At 43.3% G+C, this 23,680-nt stretch overlaps 1 protein-coding gene across 3 annotated transcripts in view; it reads left to right on the forward strand.

The window, feature by feature from the left end:
• GNAS (GNAS complex locus) overlaps nucleotides 1–23,680 on the forward strand; it is a 268,620-nt gene that overhangs the window by 185,023 nt on the left and 59,917 nt on the right. For all 3 annotated transcript variants that reach the window (XM_056844516.1, XM_056844517.1, XM_056844519.1), the window contains exon 5: nucleotides 16,557–16,654. In XM_056844516.1, coding sequence (XP_056700494.1) covers nucleotides 16,557–16,654 — 98 coding nt within the window. The remainder of the gene's footprint in view (nucleotides 1–16,556; nucleotides 16,655–23,680) is intronic.

Genomic DNA, 23,680 nt, shown 5'->3' on the forward strand with positions numbered 1-23,680 from the left:
GTAATACCTAAAGGATTGTTAGGTTTATATATCCTCCTCGTAGGATGGCGGGTTTCTTCTTCTTTCTATCCCTCATATACTGTTGGCATTATCAGTACTTTCTGTTCAGGTTGATTGTGTTATCAGTTTTCAGTTATAATTCCTGTCCAATGAGCTAGGTTAGTTGGGAACTGGGCTGCTCCAGGCTATTTTCCCGCCAGGAAGACAGGAAGTTTGATTTTAGTCCTGCCTTCCCCGGATGGATCAAGGAAAATAACCCACTGCTCAAGACGCCCTTCGCCTCAGGAGAGAAGGAGCCTTCATGGTAAGTATCCAAGGCTCCGTTCTCTGAGCTTCAAAGGGGGTGCTGAGGCCAAGAGGTAATATATGTGTGTGTGTGTAAAGTGCCGTCAAGTCGCAGCCGACTTATGGCGACCCCTTTTGGGGGGTTTTCATGGCAAGAGACTAACAGAGGTGGTTTACCAGTGCCTTCCTCTGCACAGCAACCCTGGTATTCCTTGGTGGTCTCCCATCCAAATACTAACCAGGGCTGACCCTGCTTAGCTTCTGAGATCTGACGATATCAGGCTAGCCTGGGCCATCCAGGTCAGGGCAAGAGGTAATATAGTATGATAAAATCTTGCCTGTTAGTTCATGAGCTGAATTTTGAGCTGGTGGTACTGTTCACAGCACATGGCACTAGTTCCTCCACAAATGTGGAAGAGGTGGACTTGACTGTGCTCCTAGAGTAGACAGTCCACATCGAAGCGAGGCATTAAAACTCTGTCATAAATAGAATCAAAGAGTTGCAAGGTGAAGTGTGTATTAAAGCATTGGGAGTCTCCAGTTGCATCACAGCTTCTGAAAAATATTTAGCTTTGTATAAAATCAGCCATCTGCCTTGTCACTGTTCTTATACTACAGTGCTAAAATGGATGTATTAGTGGTACAGTCATGTTATTTAATACAACAAAAAAGGAAGAAGAGAGGCAAATATACTTTTCCAGCCTGTAACAACATTTTTTTCTGTAAATAACCTGTGAGAAGAAGAGTTGGTTTTTATATGCCGACTTTCTCTATCACTTAAGGGAGAATCAAAAACCGGCTTATCAAACCGGTTTACAATCACCTTCCCTTCCTCTCCCCACAACAGACACCCTGTGAGGTAGGTGGGGCTGAGAGAGCTGTGACTAGCCCAAGGTCACCCAGCTGGCTTCATGTGTAGGAGTGGGGGAACCAACCCAGTTCTCCAGATTAGAGTCCACCACTCCAAGCCACTGCTGTTAACCACTACACCATGCTGGAGCCCAATACTTCATATCACTCTGTGTGAAGAAGAAAACTTTGTTTTAACAGGCTTGCCTCAGCCTAGCAGATGCTCATCTGAAATGCGCCATTATATGCGGTTCGTCTGTTGTGGTTGGTTCTGACTTCTATAGCAGCCATTGTGTTGCTGCGCCCACCACATTGTGTGAGAATTACAAAGGTGCCCACAGGCTCAAAAACTTTGGGGATCCCTGTCTTAAAGATTTAGAACAGCAAATAAGACATCTTGGGGGCGGGAATAAACAGTTGTGGACTCGAACCTCCAAAATCTAATTTTCATTAAATACCTGCTAGGAAAAGAATGTAACTTGCCATACATACACACAAAAGTAAACTATTCAGAAAGCACAAAGATACAGGTGGAGTATCCCTTGTCCGGACATCTGATATCCAGACGGATCCGAAAACTGGACCTTTTGAGCTGGCATGCAGGCATTACTTATAGGCCCTCAGCTCTGCTATTATGGAAGGGAAAGGCTGAGGCCTTTTTAATCTGCAAAGTGACCGTATCCCTTTCTCAGGTTTTGCCTCTTATGTTGTAGAAGCCATCAAGAGAATACTTTGGATGAGTGGAAGATGCTTCTTGCTCACACAAATGGGAATTAGGTGGCGGGGAGTTGCCAGTTTTCTATGGACCCCTTTCCCCAAACTGCAGGCCAGTGTAACACATCTCTAGGTGTTCTGGACAAGCTTTTTGGAAGTTACAGGGGAACTCGGTGGGAAAACAGAGATAGGAAAGATCTGGGCCACAGTTGAAACTGCTGTTTTTCTTTTGAAAAAAATCTACACCCTACTTTATCCATAAATAATCTCAGAGAGGCTCCAGGCTGTTAGGATCCAACCCACTATTCATAACTCCAGAAGCTGGTAGAACTTGTGACACTAAGTGTTAATAATCAGAAGTTACGGGGGTGTGGAGTCGAATGGAAGCTTCAATGGCTTGTTGAAGACTATATATAGAGACCCAACGATTGCATTAATAGAGATCTGATTGTCTGAGATGCCGCAGAACTAAGCCAGGAATTTCTTGTTCCTCCGCTGGTAACTTGAGGGCTTCTAAAAACTGACAGTACATAGCAGAATACAAAAATAGAACACTAAAAAAAAACTTTCAAGCGAACCCACTGAACAGGCCTAATGTTTTGTTCAGAGGAGAAGAAAATGTATTTTGCTTTTTAATATGTAAAGGCACCTGAAGGATGCTTTGAAGATAAAAACTTCTGAATGCTTTCTGAAGCCATGAAAGCTGAAGCTCTCCCAGTGCACATGGTTCATGCTGCCGCCAAGTTCAGAATAAGCCTGTGCCTAGCAGAGACATAACACAATGCTGCACGAAGTATTGCCCCCCCCCAAAAAAAATCTGTTTTCTTCTTTATAAACATAAAACCGTTCTTGATGCTGACACTCCAAAGCCAATGCAGAAACATTTCTGGCATGGTTCTTGAGAAAAGGTTACGTAGTCCCGTGCCCTGTCCCAGAATGCCCCATGTTCAGCTGTGGATACATGCCAGTTACTACCGATAACATTAAGCCGTTTCTAGGTACGTTCATTTTCTTTATAACATCGGGTGTGTATATTTTAAAGCAGCAATTAAAATGCTGCTTTTAATTTTCACAAAAAATGCATACAATGTGTCCCGATAGAAAGGAATGATGAAGCTAAACGTAGAGTCCAAGTTATGAATATTAACATTACTGGGTTTTTTTCCATGGAGAGATTGAGTCAGTTTCGTTCTTTGTCTCAATACCCCAACATGTAATTACATACGTTGGCATATTTGGGGGGAAAAATGCATTGCGGTTTCACTGGTTCTTCAGCGTGCTTTGCCAGAAAAAGAAAGACATATGCCATTTCTCACACCGGCACCCTTTGAAATGGTTTCTGCTGTTTTTGTAGTCTTTGGTAGATCATATGGCTTCTACAGTGAAACATCTGGCTGTATGTGGGTGCTTGCGTTTGTCACAATTTGTTTTTATTTACCTGCACGCACATGAATACTTTTACTGTAGTAACTGAGTGCTTCCAAGGCCATTTCCAAACGTGCTATTTGCCCCTGGTTTGATGCTCTTGAGAAGCAGCGTTGTTGTTTTTTTCCAGCTTCCCCACACCAACGTGGTACATTTGTGTACCTCCCAAGGTTTCCTGGGCTTTTCTCCAGTCTTTCCCAGCTTTGCTTTGCTGTGAGGTTTTTTGAAAGATTGCAGCACAGCATGGAAGACGGCTGGGCGGTTGAGGAAGCTCAGCTTTTCCTGGCCACACCCACCTGGCAGCCATTTTCCTTATCCCTTCAGCGGCCATTTCCTCCCTCTATCACTGGGCACCTTTAAAAAAAAAATCTGCAGTTGAACATCATATCATCATAACAATATAACAAGTTGTGTATCTGGTTCTCTGAAGTCCCCAGCTTGCACTTTAAAAAACTTTCTCGCTCCTTTCTTTGCGAAGATATAAGGGGAAAGGCATACTTCTGCAGTGAATGAGGCTATATACTAGGCTTGGATATTCGGAGATGTTGAGACACAGATTGTTATATCATTATAATGATATTAAATTGCCAATTTTAAAAAAAATCTGGAAAAGCCTGAGAGTATGGCTGCTGCCAGGGGAAGGGGAGGTCACTGCAGAATGACACTTCAGTACAGACCCTCTTTCTGCCTTTTAATGTCACAAGCAGATAATTTCATGGCAGCATCCTTAAAGAACAGATGCTGTACTGTAATCATCATTGAACTGACAGAGAACATAAAAGACATTTGGGGGGGGGCAGCAATGCTTTGTTTCAAATCTGAAGCAACTCAAGAAAGACTTTGCACCCATCTCGCACATTGTCATAAGGTGGACAGAGCCCTCTTACCAAGACCCTTCTGTGGGATTGCTGCGAACTCTGTGGGATTGCTGTGATGTTTCCCCGGACTCTAAGTGGAATGCCAAAGGGCCGCTCAGCTAACAGGAAAGTAAACATTATGTGGCCACAGTTTATAAGGCATGGTTGTACAGGGGCTTAGCAGCACAAGTTTAGGAGTTATTTATATTTCTAAAAGCCATTAAAGAGTTGAAGGATGAGAGAAATGCATATTCATATGTATAATTTTTTTTTAGTTTGGAGCCTGACTTTGTTTGACCTTTAATCATAAGGTTTACTAGGCAATGACCTATTTAAAACTCCTGTTATGAAACATGTAGTTTCATGGGGCACTGAACTTTGTCCTGACGAAATTGAATCTCTTGTTTTAACTGCAATGTTGTGTAACTCATGTACACACCTTTTAATAGGGTGTGTGTGTCATCCTTCCCCCCACCCCCAGCAGCAGGTAAATAACAAAAACAGGTCTGCATACTTTTTATTATTTACAAACGGTTGCATACCCATTTTAAGGCCTTTCTAGGTGCTCGGTTTATAGTGCAACAAATGCACCATTGTTATTTGCGTCCAGATAGATTCCTTCAAAGTCACGCTGCTGCTACTAAAATGCAGCGTTTGATCTCTGTAAAAAACATCTATATGCATGCTTTGCTAAGTGCTGTGGTTCTACAGATGTTTATATTATTATTATTAATAATAATAATCCACCCTTTTCACCGAGACTCAAGATAGATTACAAGATATGATTTTAAAAATTCAAAAATGCTGCAGGAAAATATCACACACAGCCTTTCAAAAACAAGGCCACAATTTTCCAGCTTCCAAACAATTTTACTCGCTCATTAGCCTCCACATACTGGTGGTGAAAGCCACACGTTACCAGTATCCATAGTACGTCGACTGCCTGAAAGGGGAGGAAAACCCAGTTGATTTCCAGTCTACAAAGGATTCCCTGTCTTCTCTCTCGAGGATATTCTCAGAACAAGTGGTCGGGAGAATTGGTTTTTAGAAGTACAAATGGCTATTTACAGTTGCGATATTACTAGGGCTGCTTACCCCCCATGTCATTTTGAGGTTTTTTTAACTGTGTTTGGAATCCCTCCTGAGCTTTCACAGTTGCAGAAGCAGCAAGACTGTTCCCTCTTCTGTATTTTATGAGACTGGGTAATGGTGCAACTGGTGTTCAGATGGCTGCAGCCCAAGCATAGCACCATTATTCATCTTCATGGCTTCTGTGTAGTCCCACATGGGAACTGCGCATGAGCAGGCCTGTCATGGGGACAGACTAGAAAGCTTCTAGAAGGATCAGCTCCGACGGAGCATTCCCCCTCCCATTCGTACATGTCCAAGCGCTAACGGCTTTTCCCAAAGGACATGTGATGGAGGGACGGGGGAGCAATCTCCCTCAGTTCCCTTTTTGCTGCCACAAAGAAAGAACTTGTTGAGAGCTTCATGCTGTTTTTTGGTCGCCTTCTGAGGCAATTTTGTTGTTGAGGTTTTCTGTTTCGTTTGTCAGCGCACACCCTTCTCCTCAGTAAGTGGAGCTTTCTATTCTCCCATGTGGGACTGCACAGAAGCCACAAAGATGAAAACAGCCTTGCACTTACCTGTAACTGTTGTTCATCGAGTGGTCTCCTGTGCAGGCACATATCCCACCCTCCTTCCCCACTGTGGGCTGTCACTCCACTTAATGTGACATCTCCATGGCAGCGAATGGAGAACTGAGGGAGGAACGCTCCCCTGCCCCTCTGTCATGTGTCCTTTGGGCGGGAAAAGCCATTAGGACTTGGATGCGTACGGAGGGGAGGGGAAGTGCTTGGTTGAAGCTGATCCTTCTAGAAGCTTTCTGTTCCATCTCTGCTGCTGGCCTGCACATGCGCAGTTTCCATGTGTGCCTGCCCAGAAGACCACTTGATGAACAGTTACTGGTAAGTGCAACACTGTTTTGCTTATCATTGTCTTTCCTCCATTAGGGTTTCTCAAATTATTTATCTTGTTCTTTCCCCCCATGGCAATAGTTTGCCCTTTTTCCCCTAGAGAGAAACAAAATATAAAAGACAGTTTGGGGCTACTTTCGTTTTAAGTTTCTATATTTACTGTACAAATCACATGCCTAATTTTACGACCTTTCCGCATCCTTTTGCTATAAATAGATTCTTAATGATATCGTCTGCTTTGCTTACAGACAGTGAAGTGCGTACCTGCTTTCGCTAGTTACATACAAATCAATAACTTCCTTCCTGTGCAGAACATTGTGTTGTCTTTGTGTATTATGATTTGCAGAGGTGGAGAAGTAAGTTTTCTAAGTGCCCTGCATTGAACTCCCGTAAATAATCACAAGTGTTCTCCGTTTCTTGCTTGCTTATTGATTGTATGTATTGGGAAATTCTTTTAAGTGTAAGGATAACATTTCCTAATTAACAGCTGAAGTAGTTTGCCTTGTATATCCCATCTTAGAAAAAGGAACAAGAAATTATTAAGTCTGGATACTGCAGTGTAGAAGAAAAAAATGAATTCTTGCTTTTCTAATACTAGTTTTATCAGAATCGCTTAAATGAGCAGCTTTGCTTTGTTTGAAGAATTAAAATAAAATTGAAGAATTAAAATAAGGCATGGTGTTGCCTTTCAGACATACAACCTTGTGTCCTGTTACACCCTAAGAACATCAGAATAGCCCTGCTGAATCAGACCAGTGGTCCATCTGATCCAGCATCCTGTCTTACACAGTGGCCAAACTGTTTCACTGCAAGGACAACAATAGGGCATATAGGACGAGGCCTTCTCCTGATGTTACCTCCTGGCAGTGGGATTCAGAAGTTTACTTTCTAAAGTCTACAAGATGCTCAGTGGTGAAATGACTTTGGTATGGGTCATTACAAAGACTGCTTATGTCAGTCTCATAGCTGACTAGGAGGGCTTCTGAGCATTTGCATTTTTTTACATGGACAGTGTCCTTTATGCTTGAGATAAAGTTGTTCTTTTCTCTAGATCACAGGAATTGATGGCTTTGGCCTCTTTGCCCTGTTCCTGAAAATTAATTTCTAACTCTCAGAATACTTTTTAGCGATCTGTCTGGGTAGGCCATATTGTTGTAGCATGGACTTAGGATGTCATTCCAGTAGAACTTTATTAAGGAAGAAGGTTTTGAGGTCCGTATTGTCTAGGTCAGGGGAGTCAAACTCAATTGTTACGAGGGCTGAATAGGACATAAATGTCACTTGGGCGGGATGGGCCATGCCTCGCCAGCCCAGATCAAGAGAGGGTGTGTGTGGCTGGCTTGCGGGCCAGATAAAAGCTCTTGAGACCGGATCTGGCCCACGGGCCTTATGTTTGACACCCCTGGTCTAGGTGTTACCAAACCCTAGTTAACTTAATAAGGTTTTTTCTGATTCTTGTGTTATTGTGGGTAATTTATAGTTAAGAGGAACATTAAGATACATTGTGCATATTTTTTGTTATCCTTTTGGTGGAGGTCTGTAAAGGCGTTCTTGGATATCCTTATTTTTTTATTTATATCCTGCTTTGCTCCCTGATAAGGGACTCAGAGCAGCTTTTCACATAGTTCCCCCCTCCTCCACTTAATCCCCACAACAACAACCCTATGAGGGTAGGGTTAGGCTGAGAGATAGTGACAGGCCCAAGGTTATCTGGCAGACTTCCATGATCGATGGGGGGGGGGATTCTAGCCGGGTCGTCCCAGGTCCTAGCCCTATACTCTATCCACTACACCACACCAGCCCTTTAACAGCCCATTAACAGAGGGGTACATAGTGGAAGCCATGCAGTACTGTGATGAAATGGATACCTTTCGGGCCAAGGTTTTATATGCTATCATAAAATTATGAACCTTCATCTTGGACAAAACTGTTGTCATCTTTTTGTGGCTAGTAGAGGGTTATATTTAGTATCCTTCTATTAAAAGCCTTCAATATATAGTTGCAGGAATAGCCCGCATTGCTTCTGTTACATCATGCGCTCTATTAGAATGTGCCAACAGAAGAATTGTTGTTATGGCAAGAGGAAACCAACATGCAAGGGCTAGTCTGATTGTTGTCTTTCCAGGTAACATGCCTACTACAGAGTGTGACAGGGATGACTTTGTGAGCTTAGTAATCAGGTCTCTGTTTGTAGATCATATTTTCTAAAAGGGCCGTGTGAAGCTGCCATGAAAGTGACATCCAGCTCTTTGGGAGGTACATTGCTAACATGGTCTGCAGATGTGCTGGGAAGCTGAACTGTAGGGTTCGAAGTACTTCCATGTGCGTGCATTGGTGTAGGAGAGGCTGACCTGTGAGCAGCACCCATGCCGTTTCCTGGAGCTCAGAAAATGACAGTGCCAATTCCTTCCCCGGTCTTGGAGCCTTGAAGTTCATGTGAAATGAAAAAGAGGGCATGGGCAGTAGAGGGTGGCACAGAAAATGAACATCCAGGGGAAACCATATAAATCCCACAAAGACAATTTACACTGCACCAGCTTGGTCCCATTGGCCAATTGGGACACCACCGCAATTCTTAGTTATTATTTCTCTGTATGCATCAATTTAGCATAGTTTTATTATGTATATTATTATTAATCCAGCATTTTATTAACCTCGTATTTCCTTTTATTACGTATCCGTGGTATACTTGACAAGTTTGTAATGGCCTATGGCTAAATGCAAATAAAACCATCCATTCACTGCACAAGCTTTGGTCCCCTCCAAGGCTGGGAAAGGAAATCAGCACCGGCAGTTTCCTGAGCCTGAAAAAAAAAAAAACTTTGGGATTCTGCTGTGCTGCCTCATGACACATGTTGAGCACCAGCGAGTGCAGTACAAGACAGTTATACAGTGCATAGAGCTGATGTGATGTAGGTTTTATGTATCACTCTGAAGTCGTCTCTACAGGGAGAAATGGGCTTGAGGTCAGCTGGTTCACACGGGAACCTGTAAATTAGGAATGGGCATTGAAGCTTCTGCTGCCTGTAGCATCTCTTGGCCTCGTAGTTGCTCAAACCAGCACTGAGCCCATTTCAGCAGCCCTTAACAGGGCTGCCACCCCTTAGCTGCTTGCTCTTCGTGGCATTGCCTGCATTCTGCTGGCAGCAGATAAAAAGAATAAAAATTGCTGCCACTTCCTTGTTCCTCATCTCCACTGCCACCTGGCAGTGTGAACAAGACTGGACAAAATGGTATGGTGGCAGCAGTACCAACACTGCAGAGGGGAGGGGAGGAAAGGAAGAAGAAGAAGAGTTGGTTTTTATATGCCAACTTTCTCTACCTTTTAAGGAGAATCAAAACGGCATTCAATCTCATTCCCTTCCTCTCCCCACAACAGACACCCTGTGAAGTAGGTGGGGCTGAGAGAGCACAGAGAGAACTGTGACTAGCCCAAGATCACCTAGCTGTGTAGGAGTTGTGAAACCAACCCAGATTAGAGTCGCCACTCATGTGGAGGAGTGGGGAATCAAACCGGGTTTTCCAGATTACAGTCCACTGCTCTTAACCACTATACCACTCTGGAAGGGAAGGAGCTGGTTTTTATACCTCTCTTTTCTCTAACTTTAAGGAGAATCAAACCATCTTACAATCTCCTCTTCTTCTCCCCACAACAGACACCTTGTGAGGTAGGTAAGGCTGAGAGAATTCTGAGAGAACTGTGACTGGCCCAAGGTCACCCAGCAGGCTTCATGTGGAGGAGTGGGGAATCAAACCTGGTTCTCCAGATTAGAGTCCACCGCTCTTACCCACTACACCACACTGGGTTTCCAGCTCGTTGTAGCAGTAACTGCTACTACAACCAGTACACATAGGGCTGGTTCACACAGGCTCCTTTGTTAGCTGGCCCATGGATGAACAGAAAATGAGAACTGTTTTGCTGTGTTTGTGGGCTGTTTGCTTTTTCAAAATCCTCATCTCTTACTGTTCTCTCCTCTTCCTCCAAGCAGCTTTGTTGTTGTTGTTTTCTGACATTTCACCCCATAGCTCTTATCAGTGACTCAAACAAGACCTCGAGGATTTTCCATCTGATTTCCTCTTGAACACTGTATTTGTTTGCAAAATGGGCAATCACTGTGAAATGTTAGAGCTTTGAGTCTATTTAGAGAAAATGAGTCTCAGTATCCTTGATTTAGAACTAGATTTCAGGTGAGTACGGCTTAAAAACAAATGCAGGCATACCAGCGTAGGGGTGCACACTTCAGAATTTTTTTTTTTTTAATCCTTTTATAGGATTTCGGGAAGGGCATGGTTTTTGTAGTCTGAAATTTCAGGAGTGTTAATACTGCTACGGAAATCCATTTTGTGGACATTTTTCGGGCTTGGGAATATCAGCACCCGAAAAACAGACTTTTGTGAGTAATTTCAGCCAAGAAATATCCAAATGTGCATTCCTACACGAACGTACAGGCTAGTTTTGGTATTTACTAAGGACCAGCTACACTGAATAAATTCTCCCCATTTATATTGGCTGCAAATTACTGCTATTATTGTCGTGTGTGTGTGTTTAAAGTGCCGTCAAGTTGCAGTCAAAAACCCATAGGATTTTCAAGGCAAGAGACATTCAGAGGTGGTTTGCCATTGCCTCCCTCTGCATAGCAACCCTGGAATTCCTTGGTGGACCATCCGGGTGCTAACCAGGGCCGATTCTGCTTAGCTTTTGAGATCTGATGAGTGCAGGCTAGCCTGGGCCATCCAGGTCAGGGCAGTACTGTCTAATCTGTGTGTGTAAAGTGCCGTCAAGTTGCACCCAACTTATGGTGACCGCTTTTTTGGGGTTTTCATGGCAAGAGACTTAACAGAGGTGGTTTGCCAGTGCCTTCCTCTGCACAGCAACCCTAGTATTCCTTGGTGGTCTCCCATCCAAATACTAACCAAAAAGAAATCTCATTTGTATCTGATTCTGTTGAAATTTGTAATTCTGTTGAGGCTTGTAATTTCAAGTTCCTCTCTTGTTCTCTGCAGATTTCGTTTCAGAGTTGCTAATAAATACCAAAAAATAACTGCACAATTTCAAATGCTGTTTTCCCTTTTCCTCTGCAAAACTGCATTTCTCTTTGTTACCAATTTTTTAAAAAATAAAAAGTGGCCTGATATTGATCAGCTAGTACCATGATAAGGAGCCCTGTGGCTCAGAGTGGTAAGCTGCAGTACTGCAGTCCAAGCTCTGCTCATGACCTGAGTTAAATCCCGACGGAAGTTGGTTTCAGGTAGCCGGCTCAAGGTTGACTCAGCCTTCGATCCTTCCAAGGTGGGTGAAATGAGTCCCCAGCTTGCTGGGGGTAAAGGGAAGATTACTGGGGAAGGCACTGGCTAACCATCCCGTAAACAAAGTTTGCCTAGTAAATGTCGGGATGTAACGTCACCCCATGGGTCAGGAATGATCCGGTGCTTGCACAGGGGACCTTGACCTTTAGTACCATGATACTGTTTAACTTTCCCCTCTCTTTTACTTACTTCATTTATACCCCACCTTTCTCCCCAGTGGGGACCTGACGTGGCTTACATTGCTGTCCTCTCCAGTGTACATACCTTTCGATATTGGAAGGAAATACTACTAGGAGAGCATTTACTCTAGCTCGATGTTCGGCTCTGTGCTCTGCAGTATTAGAAGGAAAACTCAAAAAGACTCCCCTCTCACAAAGGCTCTGTCCCTGCAACAGTGGTGAACCAGAAACACTGGAACATGTCCTCCTTAGGTGAAGTTACTATAAGGAGAATAGGGAGAAGATTCTTAACCCTCTTGATAAAGAGTAGTGGTTATCCTGAATCTGTTAGAGTTAACATCCTTCTTAAGGATGAATTTTCTCAACTTTTTCAACAAAGTTGGCGGCCAAGTTTTGTAGAATAGTATTTAATTTTCGGAAATTGAAATAGTAATGAAAAGTTGTTAATGGGATTGATTGTTTAAACTTATATTGTTGACCAGTTTTTAACCATTTTAAAGAGAGCAATATTTTTGTATAGTGTTTTAACCAAAATGTTTTTTTTGTTTTTTTTACACTGCCTGGTGGGTAAGGCAATGTAACTGCAAAAATGTTACATTTGGTCTAAGGGCCGTAATAAATCTATTTATTTATTGTTTACATTTATATCCCACCCTCATTCCTGGCAAGCCAGGTTCAGGGCTTATGATATATGTGTATCCTCACAACCATCTTCTGAGCTGGGTTGTCTGAGTGCGTGTAATTGGCCAAGGTCTCCTGGCAAGCTTTCATGGCTGAGTAGGGAATTGAACCTGGGCCTCCAAGATCCTAGCCCAACACTCTTAGCCATTGTAGCACCCTATCACTCTCTTCCCACGCCACTTCTGCGCATGGGCCTGCAGGCTGCTTGCAGAGGCAGTGGATGCACCGTTGTGCACAGGCATGGGGAGAAGATGGCTGCAGGATGCTGCAGGCCTGCAAAGGTTTCAGCCTGGAGTGATTGGTGTGCTGTACTGCGGCACGCTCAGCCCAACAAAGGTGTGCCCGTACTGCAGATGAGAGAAAAAGATACACTGGAATTCTCTGGGCAGCTGATGCTTCGCCCCTTGCACGCTCCACAGAAGGAAGCGGAACGGTTTCTGTATCTGTGTCAGTGTTGTAACCTGCACTTAATTTATGGGATAGGAATCTAATTAAGGTAATGGGAAAATCCACATACTCCCAACCTCTCTACCTGATTTAGCAGTGGTAGAAAGTCATTTGACTTGGCAGTAGAGTAGATGGCATCCACGCAGTGTTCTTAAAATATATTGTGGTAGTGGCGTTTAACCAAAGGGGGAGGGGATTGCATATTAAAAGGTGCAACTCATGGCGGTTCGTATCAGACAATTCTCTGTAATCCAGTAAACGAAATGTCAATATACATTGTCAGCCCTGATTTTTAAATCCCTGTCAAGGAGTTCAAAGAATGTGGACTTGGATTCTTTGTCCATTAGGTGTGAAAAGTTAATGACCACTTTAGTGAGATAGCAAGGTAAGCGTTGGCAGGGTATATACAGTTTGGGTTAGGAGAAGGCAACCGTAAGGAAAGTTGTAGTCTCATTGGCTGTGATCCTCCTGCTGATTACATTCATTCATTGAAATGAATCATGACCCGGTAGAATGCACCAGTCAAGGTAAAGCCCTTCCTCTGCTGACTGGGAATAGCCTTGTTATCTCCTTGCCCTCGTGTTCTCATCGTTTCGCAATAGAAAACATTGCATCAGAACACATCTGCACTGATTCAGATGCCTTCTTAGTGGATGAAATAAATGGCATTTATTTCATCCTGGCCTCTCCCTATGCTACTTTTTGTGAAGATGATGGTCTGGGAGGACAGAAGGCTGTATTTAAAATATAGATTTAGGAGCAGTTTCCCAGTCTGACTAAGAATATATCATAAGCTTTCGTAAGGTGCAGCCTCCATAGAGAAAAGGGGAAGAGCGGTCAACTACAAGGCTGTTAATGAACTACTTACTCTCAGCATTTCTTTATCAAAAGATGTAGTAACCTGTGCTACAAATTACAATGGCAAGCAAGGGTGCATAACTGTAAAACGGGTCACTCAGTCTTTGTATTAGAAGAGCAACCCATAGTCCCTGTTTATCTCCTGTTTCATACAGTCCAGTTTTGTATGTATTTTCTCTGCTTCACATGCCCATCAGCATAGAGGGAGAGCCAGCGGGGTGTAGTGGTTAAAAGCGGTGGACTGTAATCTGGAGAACTGGGTTTGATTCCCCACTCCTCCACATGAATGGCGGTCTCTAATCTGGTGAACCAGGTTGGTTTCCCCACTCCTCCACATGAAAGCCTGCTGGGTGACCTTGGGCCAGTCCAGTTCTCTCCGAACTCTCTCAGCCCCACCTTCGTCACAAGGTGCCTGTTGTGGGGAAAGGAAGGGAAGGAGATTGTAAACTGGTTTGATTCTCCTTTTAAAAAGGTAGGGAAAGTCAGCATATAAAAATCAACTCCTCTCCTCCTCCTCCTGACATACTCATTTTCTGTGTATAGGATATTCTGCCCTCTCCCCCCCTCAATGGGGCAGCATTCCATCATGAGAACTATCTGTACTGATACAGTTTAGGCAGGCATTTAACGCTTTGTCAGCTGATTGTGAGAATTAGCCCTGTGGTGGCAGGGAAATTCCCTAGTACTTCAGATGTTTTAGCAATTCGCGGTACTTTCTATGTAGTAGAGAGTTACTTGGTGGCCAAGTACACAAGAGGCTAGACTGAAAAGGAGTTGGAGGAAGGAAGATTAAAAGCATTGGAACATAAAGTTCTCATCTTGGGTTGATCCAACACAGGGTCATTGTTCTAAAGCATTCTTTTTCCCAATTCTGTGGCGGCTTCTTTTGCCCCCAGTACAGACAAATGTGCAGCTCCAGTGAACCTCGTTAATTTTTACTCATCTTTCTTTCCCCCTGTTCTTCGACCAAGGTCTTGAACAATAAAACCATAAAACTTAAATAAGACCCATCTCTAAAAACACCTCCCTTCGCCTCTTTTCTGCAGCCTCCAAAAAATGAGCAACAAAATAAGTACACTTGGGGTCAGGGTCCTCTAAGAGGAACTGAACCTTTTGCTCCAGAGTTGCTCGAGAAGATGTGGACCATTTGTTAAATCAGGCATAATCCATTTTAGCCTAAGTTGGTATACATAAGGACAATGCAAAAGGATATGTTTTTACTCATCTTCACTGTAACCTGTCACATGCGAGACCACACAAGAAGGTGATGCCCCTTTTAAATGCAACCCCAGCTTTGGTTTTGTCAGAGGTTTGGATTATTTCTGTTGTTGCTTCTCAGTCACGATAAATGATTTTTTTATCCGTAGTCTTTGGGAAAGTCATGGAAGGTATAGGGTGCTCTTTCTCCTAAGAACAAATTAGTTTAGATTTCATCCGTGAGAAAAACATGTTCATCTATGGCGGCTTATAGTTGTGACCATACCCATTTGTTCCAAATTCATTAGAGAAACTATCACTCACTACGTTTGTGCGTACTACCAACAGGAATGGAGTTGCTGTTCCAAAAAATTCACTGTGTATCTTTTCAAAAACAGCAGGCCTGTATACTGTTCGTTAACTGTGCTGATTGGCTTCTGCAAAAGAATACAAAGGGAGAACTAATTGGCATTGACTGTGTCTCAGTGTTTCATGTGTTTATGGTTGTATCTTTAAAAAGAGGTAATTTTAGGTAATTTTATTCTTAATCCTGGTATTAAAATTTTAGGGTGGGTATGTGGACTGATTCACAAATGATGCACACCAGCTGGTTACTCAGTTTGCTTGGCAAGTGACAATTCATCTGAACTGCCCTGCTGAAAGCTAATTGTGTTCTAAGGGTCATGGCATGCTTCTCTGGTATATGATCCATGGTCGGTTTCAACACTTTCAAGTCTTCATTTAATGTTGCCATGCTTGAGTTGGAAATGTATAAAATTCTGGGTAAGGGTGAACTTGGTCTGTATTAATGGTGGTTAGTATTCTTCTTGGAACCTGAAAATCCAGTACTATATTTGGAAAGGCTTCCAAAAGAAGTTAACACAAGCAAATCATACTTTACAAAAAAAATTCTTTGGAAATCTTTAAGCAGTTCAAAATTCCCTTCCCCTATCCCTCTCCCGTTTTTAAAGGAATTCCTTATATTGGGTTTGCAATTGATTGGCAGCACACAGTTACTCTATATTTGGAATACGTGCAACCACCAAGAATAATGAAACAATTTCTGTCTTCCATTATGTTTTGTTAACTTGAAAGTGGCCTTTGGTCCTGAGATACAGCTAGCATTTTTTGTTTGCTTACTTTTTGGCGTTTGAACGAACATTAGAGTTTCTATGAACAAAAAGTACCAGTCAGGCTTAGGGAAGCTGCTTTTCTTCTGTGATTTCTCTGTAGGAGAAATATAATGCAGAATCTAGACCCTGATGCAGATTCTCTTGAATGCCAGAGTTGATATTCATAAAGGGGAAAAAAATAACAGTTTATTTGTGACACACGTTGCTGATAAATAGGGGGAAAGGAGAGGAGCATGCGGGGGGGCTCTGTGTGCCTTCCGCACAGGGATAGTAGGGTTACTGCCCATTCTTAGTTACAGGAAAGCTGCTTTTGTATCAGTTGTAGAAATACTAGCAGATACATAAAGTCGCTGAAAATGCACATTCCTCTGTCAGTGGAATCAGTGTGCATGCTTTAGTTTCTAAGACTTTATTTATGGGGCGATTACAGTACTAGTTAGTCTTTGTACTGTAATCTATCTGCTGAATATAAATAATGGGATCAGAGATGGCGCTTCTCGCAGAAACCTCTTTATAGTTCTAAGGCCGCACGTCCGTGTTTATTTGAATAGTAGATGTTACCGGGTTGTTGTTGTTGTTGTTTGTTTTGTTTTCCATTTCTTGTAAACGTTCCCTGCTGAGTTGATCCCTCCCTTTGTTTGCTTTCAGGACTTCTATGAACATACAAAAACACTTTGGCAAGATGAAGGTGTGAAAGCCTGCTACGAAAGATCCAACGAGTATCAGTTGATCGACTGTGCGCAGTAGTAAGTATCATTTGGGTTAAACTTTTGGACCACTCTCTCTTGGGGAGCGGCGAGGGAATCCAGCTGTAAAGCTCTCTCAAGAAGTTAGTGGAGTAGATGTTCCCCCGCTTTTCCCTTCCCCAAGCAACTTGCTGTTTGTCCCAAAACTTCTCTTTGAGGATCAGGAGAGCCTCACAAGCCAAATGCACTAAGGATGGCAGGGCAGCAACAGCGAGGGGTAAAAACCCCTTTTCCCCCTTCGACCAGCAGCTTCTATCAGCAGAGGAGGGGGTGGGAGGCAATTTTACCTGATTTCCCCATCATTACTCCAGCGCCCTTCCTGTGATGCGTTTTGCTCACAAGGTTCCCTTGACCCCTCAGAGAGGAGTTTCAGGACAAAGGGTAGGCTGTTGAGGAGGGAGAAGATGGGGAGAGATCCAGCCTGCCACCTACTTTTTTGCTGAATCCAACCCCCACCAATCATTCATTCAAAGGGAAAGCATAACTGTGTTATGAATTGATGGAGAGGGCTTGGTATGGAATATAGACTCTGACCCACCATGAACATCATGGTCTTGATAACAAGTCTGAGTTTGTTTTGGTTTGGTTCCTTAAACCCTTATGATACTTATTTGGATTTTGGTATGCAGTATGATCCTTGGAGAACACCAGCAATTTTTCAAGTGGAAAACTGTATTTGGGGAGAATGTTATTGTAAAACTAAACAACAGTCCACCTTTATATCACCAGTCAGTGACATATTATACCTGTGGATTTATATATGTTTAAGCAACTCTTCAGTATTCAGGAACTTACCCTCTGTATGTAGAACACAAATACTGTTGGAAAATCAAGGAACTGATTTTTCTGTAGAGTAATTCCCAGCTTTTGATTGGTTTGTTGCTTCCTTTTAATGGTGCTAGCTATCTGGGAAGGGGAGGTATCTTTGTGTGAGATTTTTTTGTGGCTCAATAGGGGGGACCTTTGGCTAAAGTGAAACTCGTAGAGCATATTCCAGTGTTAAACTGAAACTATGTGCTGGCATGAAAATGTTAGTATAGCTAAATGGAATTAAATGTATTGCTTAACCAGTGTCCTGTTCAATTTTACAGTGTCTGTTTTTGCTGTTTGAAGTAAATGGTTTTCAGTGTGTTGCTAATCTTTACCTTGGGTAAGGGAATTTGGCTTTGTGTCAGGGTGAGAAAGCAGTAGCTGTCTCCTGATGAGTTGTACCATCATATTTTGACAGTATGGTGCTTCAGTGGGTTGGGAAGGAGCAGAGGAAGGTCAAATCTGCAATTATATTAGGGAAAGGTACCTAGAATATGTTTAGATGACAATCTTATTTTCTTCTTAATAAATGGCAAGTTTCTTTTAAACTCGAGATGTCTCGTAATGCTCTTGGCTAGGCTGATCACCAAAAGAAATGGCATGCTTTTTACAAGCATCCACAAATCCGTTCACCGACTTGCAAGAGATGTGCTTCTGTCCCTGAAGGGTACAGGATACCCAGCTGCAAACAGCTTTCCTGGAACTCACATTTGCACTGAGAAAATAGACTCCTGCTGTTTCTTACCTTCTTAATAGCCATGTGCCATCACTCTCCCAAGTTCTGAACAGTCATGGGAGAGGAGAGGATTGACAGTGACTTAAAATGTCCGTCAAGTAAGACAGGCCGATGTTTCTGGACCCCTGCCCTTCTAAGCAGTTGTGTTACCGTTTTCATAGAGCCCTTATAGCCCCCTGCTCAGTCTATCCGGGGATAACATGTGGATATGCAGAATATGACCTGACATTTGGTTTTTGGTGTCTGTTTTGAAGGAAGCATGTACGGCCAGAAGCTGGACTGGACAACCCTTAATAAAATAGTCACGAAACTAGGATGTTGCCTTATAGCTAGTCGGACCATTGATCCATCTACTCTGTTGTTTGTTCTGTCTGGCAGCAGCTCTCCAGGAACTGAGTCCGACCTGGTCCTTCCCAGCAGATGCCAGATCCTTTAACTGGAAATGGCAAAGATTGAAGGATTAGGACTTTCGGCATCCAAAGCATGTATTCTGTCACTGAACCACAGCCCCGGCCTCAAAATTCAGTATCTTATAAATTACTGTAATTCTGGATATCTTCATTGAGTTTTTGTCAGAGCCTTTGCAGCGTAACAGAAGCATTTTGTTTGTGCATGTTTTGCCGTTTGGAACGGTGGACTCTGACCTGGAGAACCGGGTTTGATTCCCCACTCCACACGAGCAGCGGAGGCTAATCTGGAGAACTGGGTTGGTTTCCCCACTCCTCCACATGAAGCCAGCTGGGTGACCTTGGGCTAGTCACAGCTCTATTAAGAGCTCTCTCAGCCGCACCTACCTCACAGGGAGTCTGTTGTGGGGTGGGGAGGGGAAGGGAAGGCGATTGTAAGCCAGTTTGAGTCTCCCTTAAGTGGTGTTGAAAGTCGGCATATAAAAACCAACTCTTCTTCTTCTTCTTACTCTTTCTCTCGTAAGATGATGGGAGACATCATCCCTTATTGGGATAGGACAAGAGTGTTGAGCGAACACCGCTTTTTGGAGCAGAACCATTACAAAAGTCCAGCTCCTGTATACTGGGATGAATGAATATCAAACACAAAATGCTGTGCAGTGATAACTTGATCTTTGCATTCCCTTCTCTTGGCAGTTAAGTTTTGTTTGCTCTCGTTTGCACTCCTCGGCCTGCCAAGATGACTTAGCTGGGCCCTGACCCGTGACCTGTCATAACCTCTGTTCTTTCGGGGACTTTTTAAAAAGTGGACTCAGACCTTGAGCTTTTTCTTCATAAATAAAAGTGAGCCGGGATTCAATTCTACTTTATCTTTCTCTGCGTGCTATTTGATTTGATTTATATCCCGCCCTTTCCCAACAGAGTCAGGCTCAGGGCAGCGAGCAACATACATTCAGCATGAATATACATAATCTTAAAACCAATACAGATTGACTCTATAAAGGAAGATTGACTCTATAAAGGAAGCCACAGCCCTTAGATTGCAAGACCTGAGCAAGGCTGTTAAAGATAGGACGTTTTGGAGGACATTGATTCATAGGGTCGCCATGAGTTGGAAGCGACTTCACAGACAGCACTTCACACATACACACAAAACCAATACATATTAACATAAATACTTAAAACCCGTAACTTACTACTTAAAATGGCACCCTAAAAATACGAGTTCCCCTTACGTCCCCAACTCTCAAAGGGGAACCACCTCCTATGGGTGAGGAAAGCGCTGACAGCAGGAGAAGGCACTCCAATAGGGTCCAGCAGGGGGAGGCCAGTTGATGTGAAACTGTTGCCATCCTCAACCGTAGGCCTGGTGGAGCATCTCCATTTTACAGGCCCTGCGGAACTGAACCAGGTCCTCCAGGGCCCTGTTCTCATTTGACAGCAAGTTCTACCAGGCCAGAGCCAGGGCCAAAAAGAACAGGACTTTTTGTTCGTTTGTTAAAGCAAGTATATGGCCCAAGAAGCATCCGGCTGTCCTTGACCAGAGCCAGGGCCAAAAAGGCTCTGGCTCTCGTCAAGGACAGCTGGATGCTTCTTGGGCCATATACTTGCTTTAACAAATGAACAAAAAAGTCCTGTTCTTTATAGAAATACAGGAACTAGCTCACTACAAATTAGCGTTGCTTCAAGTATGGTTTTCACCAACAAGAAAGGTCTCCCCTGAAGACCAGATGTAAAATTACCTTTCTCTTCGCATTATAATTTTGAACATCTTAATAATAAATTTACTGATGGTGGTTGGGAGAAATATGGCCCTAGACCAGTAGTCGCTCCTTAATTTAATCTGGGAAATGTTCCCATGTAGTAGTTGTCTATTCTGTTGTGAAAACGACTGTCCTGTTCTCCAGTGGAGAATTTTAGTTGTCTTACAGCACAAGCCTAAAAATGCTTTTCTGGAAGGAAGACGAGCTGAACAGACCTGATGAGACCTGTTTAGGACTTCACTGTTAAGTCACCAAAATCTGTATGGACAGTCTTAGTGGCTTTTGTGTGAAATCAGCATAGTGCTTAATTAGGAATTCTTACATCAGAGCTTACTATGGAACTGGCTCATGGACATGTTGACGAGGACTCATACAATCATAGGGAAGAACAATTTGGTTAGTGAAAAAATCATTGGGCCTAACCTTCTTCCTAAACTAATTACCCTAATTTCACTCTCAACTTTCTCCTCTTCACACATTTCGCCGTAGGGTGGAGCTGGAACTCCTACATAACCCCTTGTGTTGGCCCAAACATACCATAGAGTCCATGTATTTGGTTTTCCATGTAACATTCTGCCAATGCCAGAGTAACCTTGTGCGTGCTTTGTCCACTAGGGCGATATTCCCATGGCATTTGTTGTAGTGTAGTGGTTAAGAGCCTAGTGTAGTGGTTAAGATCTATGGACTCTAATCTGGAGAACCGGGTTTGTTTCCCCACTCTTCCACATGAAGCCTGCTGAGTAACCTTGGACTAGTCACAGTTCCCTCTCAGCCCCACCTTCCTCACGAGGTTTCTGTTGTGGGAAGAGGAAGGGAAGGTGATTGTAAGCCACATGAACACATGAAGCTGCCTTATACTGAATCAGACCCTCGGTCCATCAAAGTCAGTATTGTCTACTCAGACTGGCAGCGACTCTCCAGGGTCTCAGGCACAGGGTCTTTCCCATCACCTACTTGCCTAGTCCCGTTAACTGGAGATGTCGGGGATTGAATCTGGGACCTTCTGCATGCCAAGCAGATGCTCTACCACTAAGCCACAGCCCCTCCTGGTTTGAGACTTCTTAAAGGTAGAGACAATCGGGTTATAAAACCAGCCCTTACCCTTCCTCACCCTCCTCCTCCTCTGTCATTTTTTTCTGTCCCCACAATATCCAACTAATCTTTGAGTTGTTTGCTTGTATGCATATTTAATGCAAAATAGGAAGTCCAAGGCTCATAACTTTCATCTCCTGTTCTTTAGTGATGGCCCCACTTTGCCTTTAAAATGTGTCTGTTACTGTGGAAGAAACTTTGCTGGTTGTGGACAGTTAGTTGATGTGGTCTGCCTTCAGCTTCCCTGTACTTCCTGTTAATTCATGCAAAAGTGTGTAGTTTGAAGGGAAAGGGGGATTTCCCTTCCCTTAACTGTGTTGGCCAAAATGGTTACTTTCATTTCAGTTTTTAGAAAGGGTTTGATCTAGCTGGGATTGAGTGGACTCTGAGAGTTGGGAACTTTAAGGAGGCATAAGGAAGGAGAATCTTAGACGCTGCACTTCTGGCCTGATCTTGCTTTGCTTACATTCTGAATAACAGGGTATTTTTAATATAAATAAATTGATGTATTTAAATATGATGTAAGATTCTCCATACACCCTTCTCTGTCTGGACAGACCTAGAGAGTAGTGATTAGGCAAGCCAGTGTTATCCTGGGGGCTAGGTTGTGGTGGTCCACAAGGCCCAGCTAATTAATATCTATATGACGCGACCTATACAAATTATTATCTTTGGCTTTGGAATGTAGTCTCATCTACGATGCTGGAGGTTTTACATAAGAAAAGCTGCGCTGGATCATACTAAGGCCCATCAAGTCCAGCAGTCTGTTCACACAGTGGCCAACCAGGTGCCTCTAGGAAGTCTCTTGCCTTGAAAACCCCATGGGGTCGCCATAAGTTAGCTGTGACTTGACACTACAGAATAAATTGGTGGGTTCAGTGCCTGACATTTTATTAAGAAAGGAAGCCACAGCCTCACAAAACTCCCTATATCAGATTTTCAAAGCTAGATTCCCACCCACCCCCACCCCCCAGTAAAATGTTGTCATTTTCTTGGTGATTTTGTTCATTCCTTCATTTTTAGCACAAAGGCTTTTCTGTGCATATCCCCCCCAGCTAACGCTCCCTGGATTTTAACAAGGATAGAAAAGGAAGTCGGGTGAGGGAAGCCATTTGCAATCTGTTTCACACCCCCTCTGACTTCAGGATGGGGCTGAAAGTAGCACAAGCGAGTTTATTCTCATGCTGTTCCCTACAAGAGTGACTTAGCATGTGTTCTTGCTGTCTGCCATTTCGGGGAGGGGGGTGACATAGAAGGTTGGCAGTGCAGATTATAGCAGACTGTACTGCTTGTAGCTTATCACTAGCCAAATGACAGCGATAGCCTGAAAAGGGAGTCTGGGCAGCCGCAGAGGACCTGTGTAGTTAATGAATTTGCAGAACATTTTGTGTTATGCTGCAACAGAAGGCTTTGGAAGAAGAGTAAGTATGCTGTGTGTAGCTATTCTCCACACCAGCAGAAGTTGATAAAGGGCTAGATGGCATATGTTCTTTTAGCCTTTCATTTGAATATCGTCAATATTTCTAATTCTTAGTATGGCCTTATCTGTGGATACTTAAATCCAGAGACTGGAGCAGTCAATCAACAAGAGGGATCTTTCTACAAACCTGAGAGAAGTGCCAAGTTTGCAGAAAAATCTGAAATATGTAGGGTTAACCCCCCCCCCCAATAGAAGCAGCACCTGTACGTTTAAGAAACAGATGCCCTCTGAAATGTATTATCATGGTGGGGGTTGCTAAGCAACCACGCCAATGTTGCAAGCCTTCAAATCTTGGTTTCTGTCAGGAAACGTCAGGGGCTATTTCCAGGGCTATTTTGGCCTCTCGGTCCACCCCTCCTTACCATACAGTTTATGCGGCTCATCCAGGTGTAGTGATGGCTATGACTTGATATCACACAACTCGCCTGAGCCCAGTGCCAGTTTCCATACAACCTGTGCAACTTGGCTGGTCCTGCCAGTGGCCACCACACAACTCACCTGAGCAACTTGCTACTGTGTGTTATCAGCTACTTGGCCAGATTTTTCCCTGGTAGAGGTTGCCAGAGGGAGGGAAGGAGGAAACGTGAAAGCCAATGTAGTATAATGGTTTGAACGTGAGACTAGGCTAAAGCCATTTCTCTGCTTCAGCGTTGTTGGGGTTTTTTTCCTTTTGTTTTTTTACCTTGGGTTTTTCAGGTTTCTAAGTTAGAGGAGCCCATTAAATAATTTTCTATATTT

Source organism: Euleptes europaea, chromosome 2, assembly GCF_029931775.1.
Source record: "Euleptes europaea isolate rEulEur1 chromosome 2, rEulEur1.hap1, whole genome shotgun sequence".
Classification (NCBI taxonomy): domain Eukaryota; kingdom Metazoa; phylum Chordata; class Lepidosauria; order Squamata; family Sphaerodactylidae; genus Euleptes; species Euleptes europaea.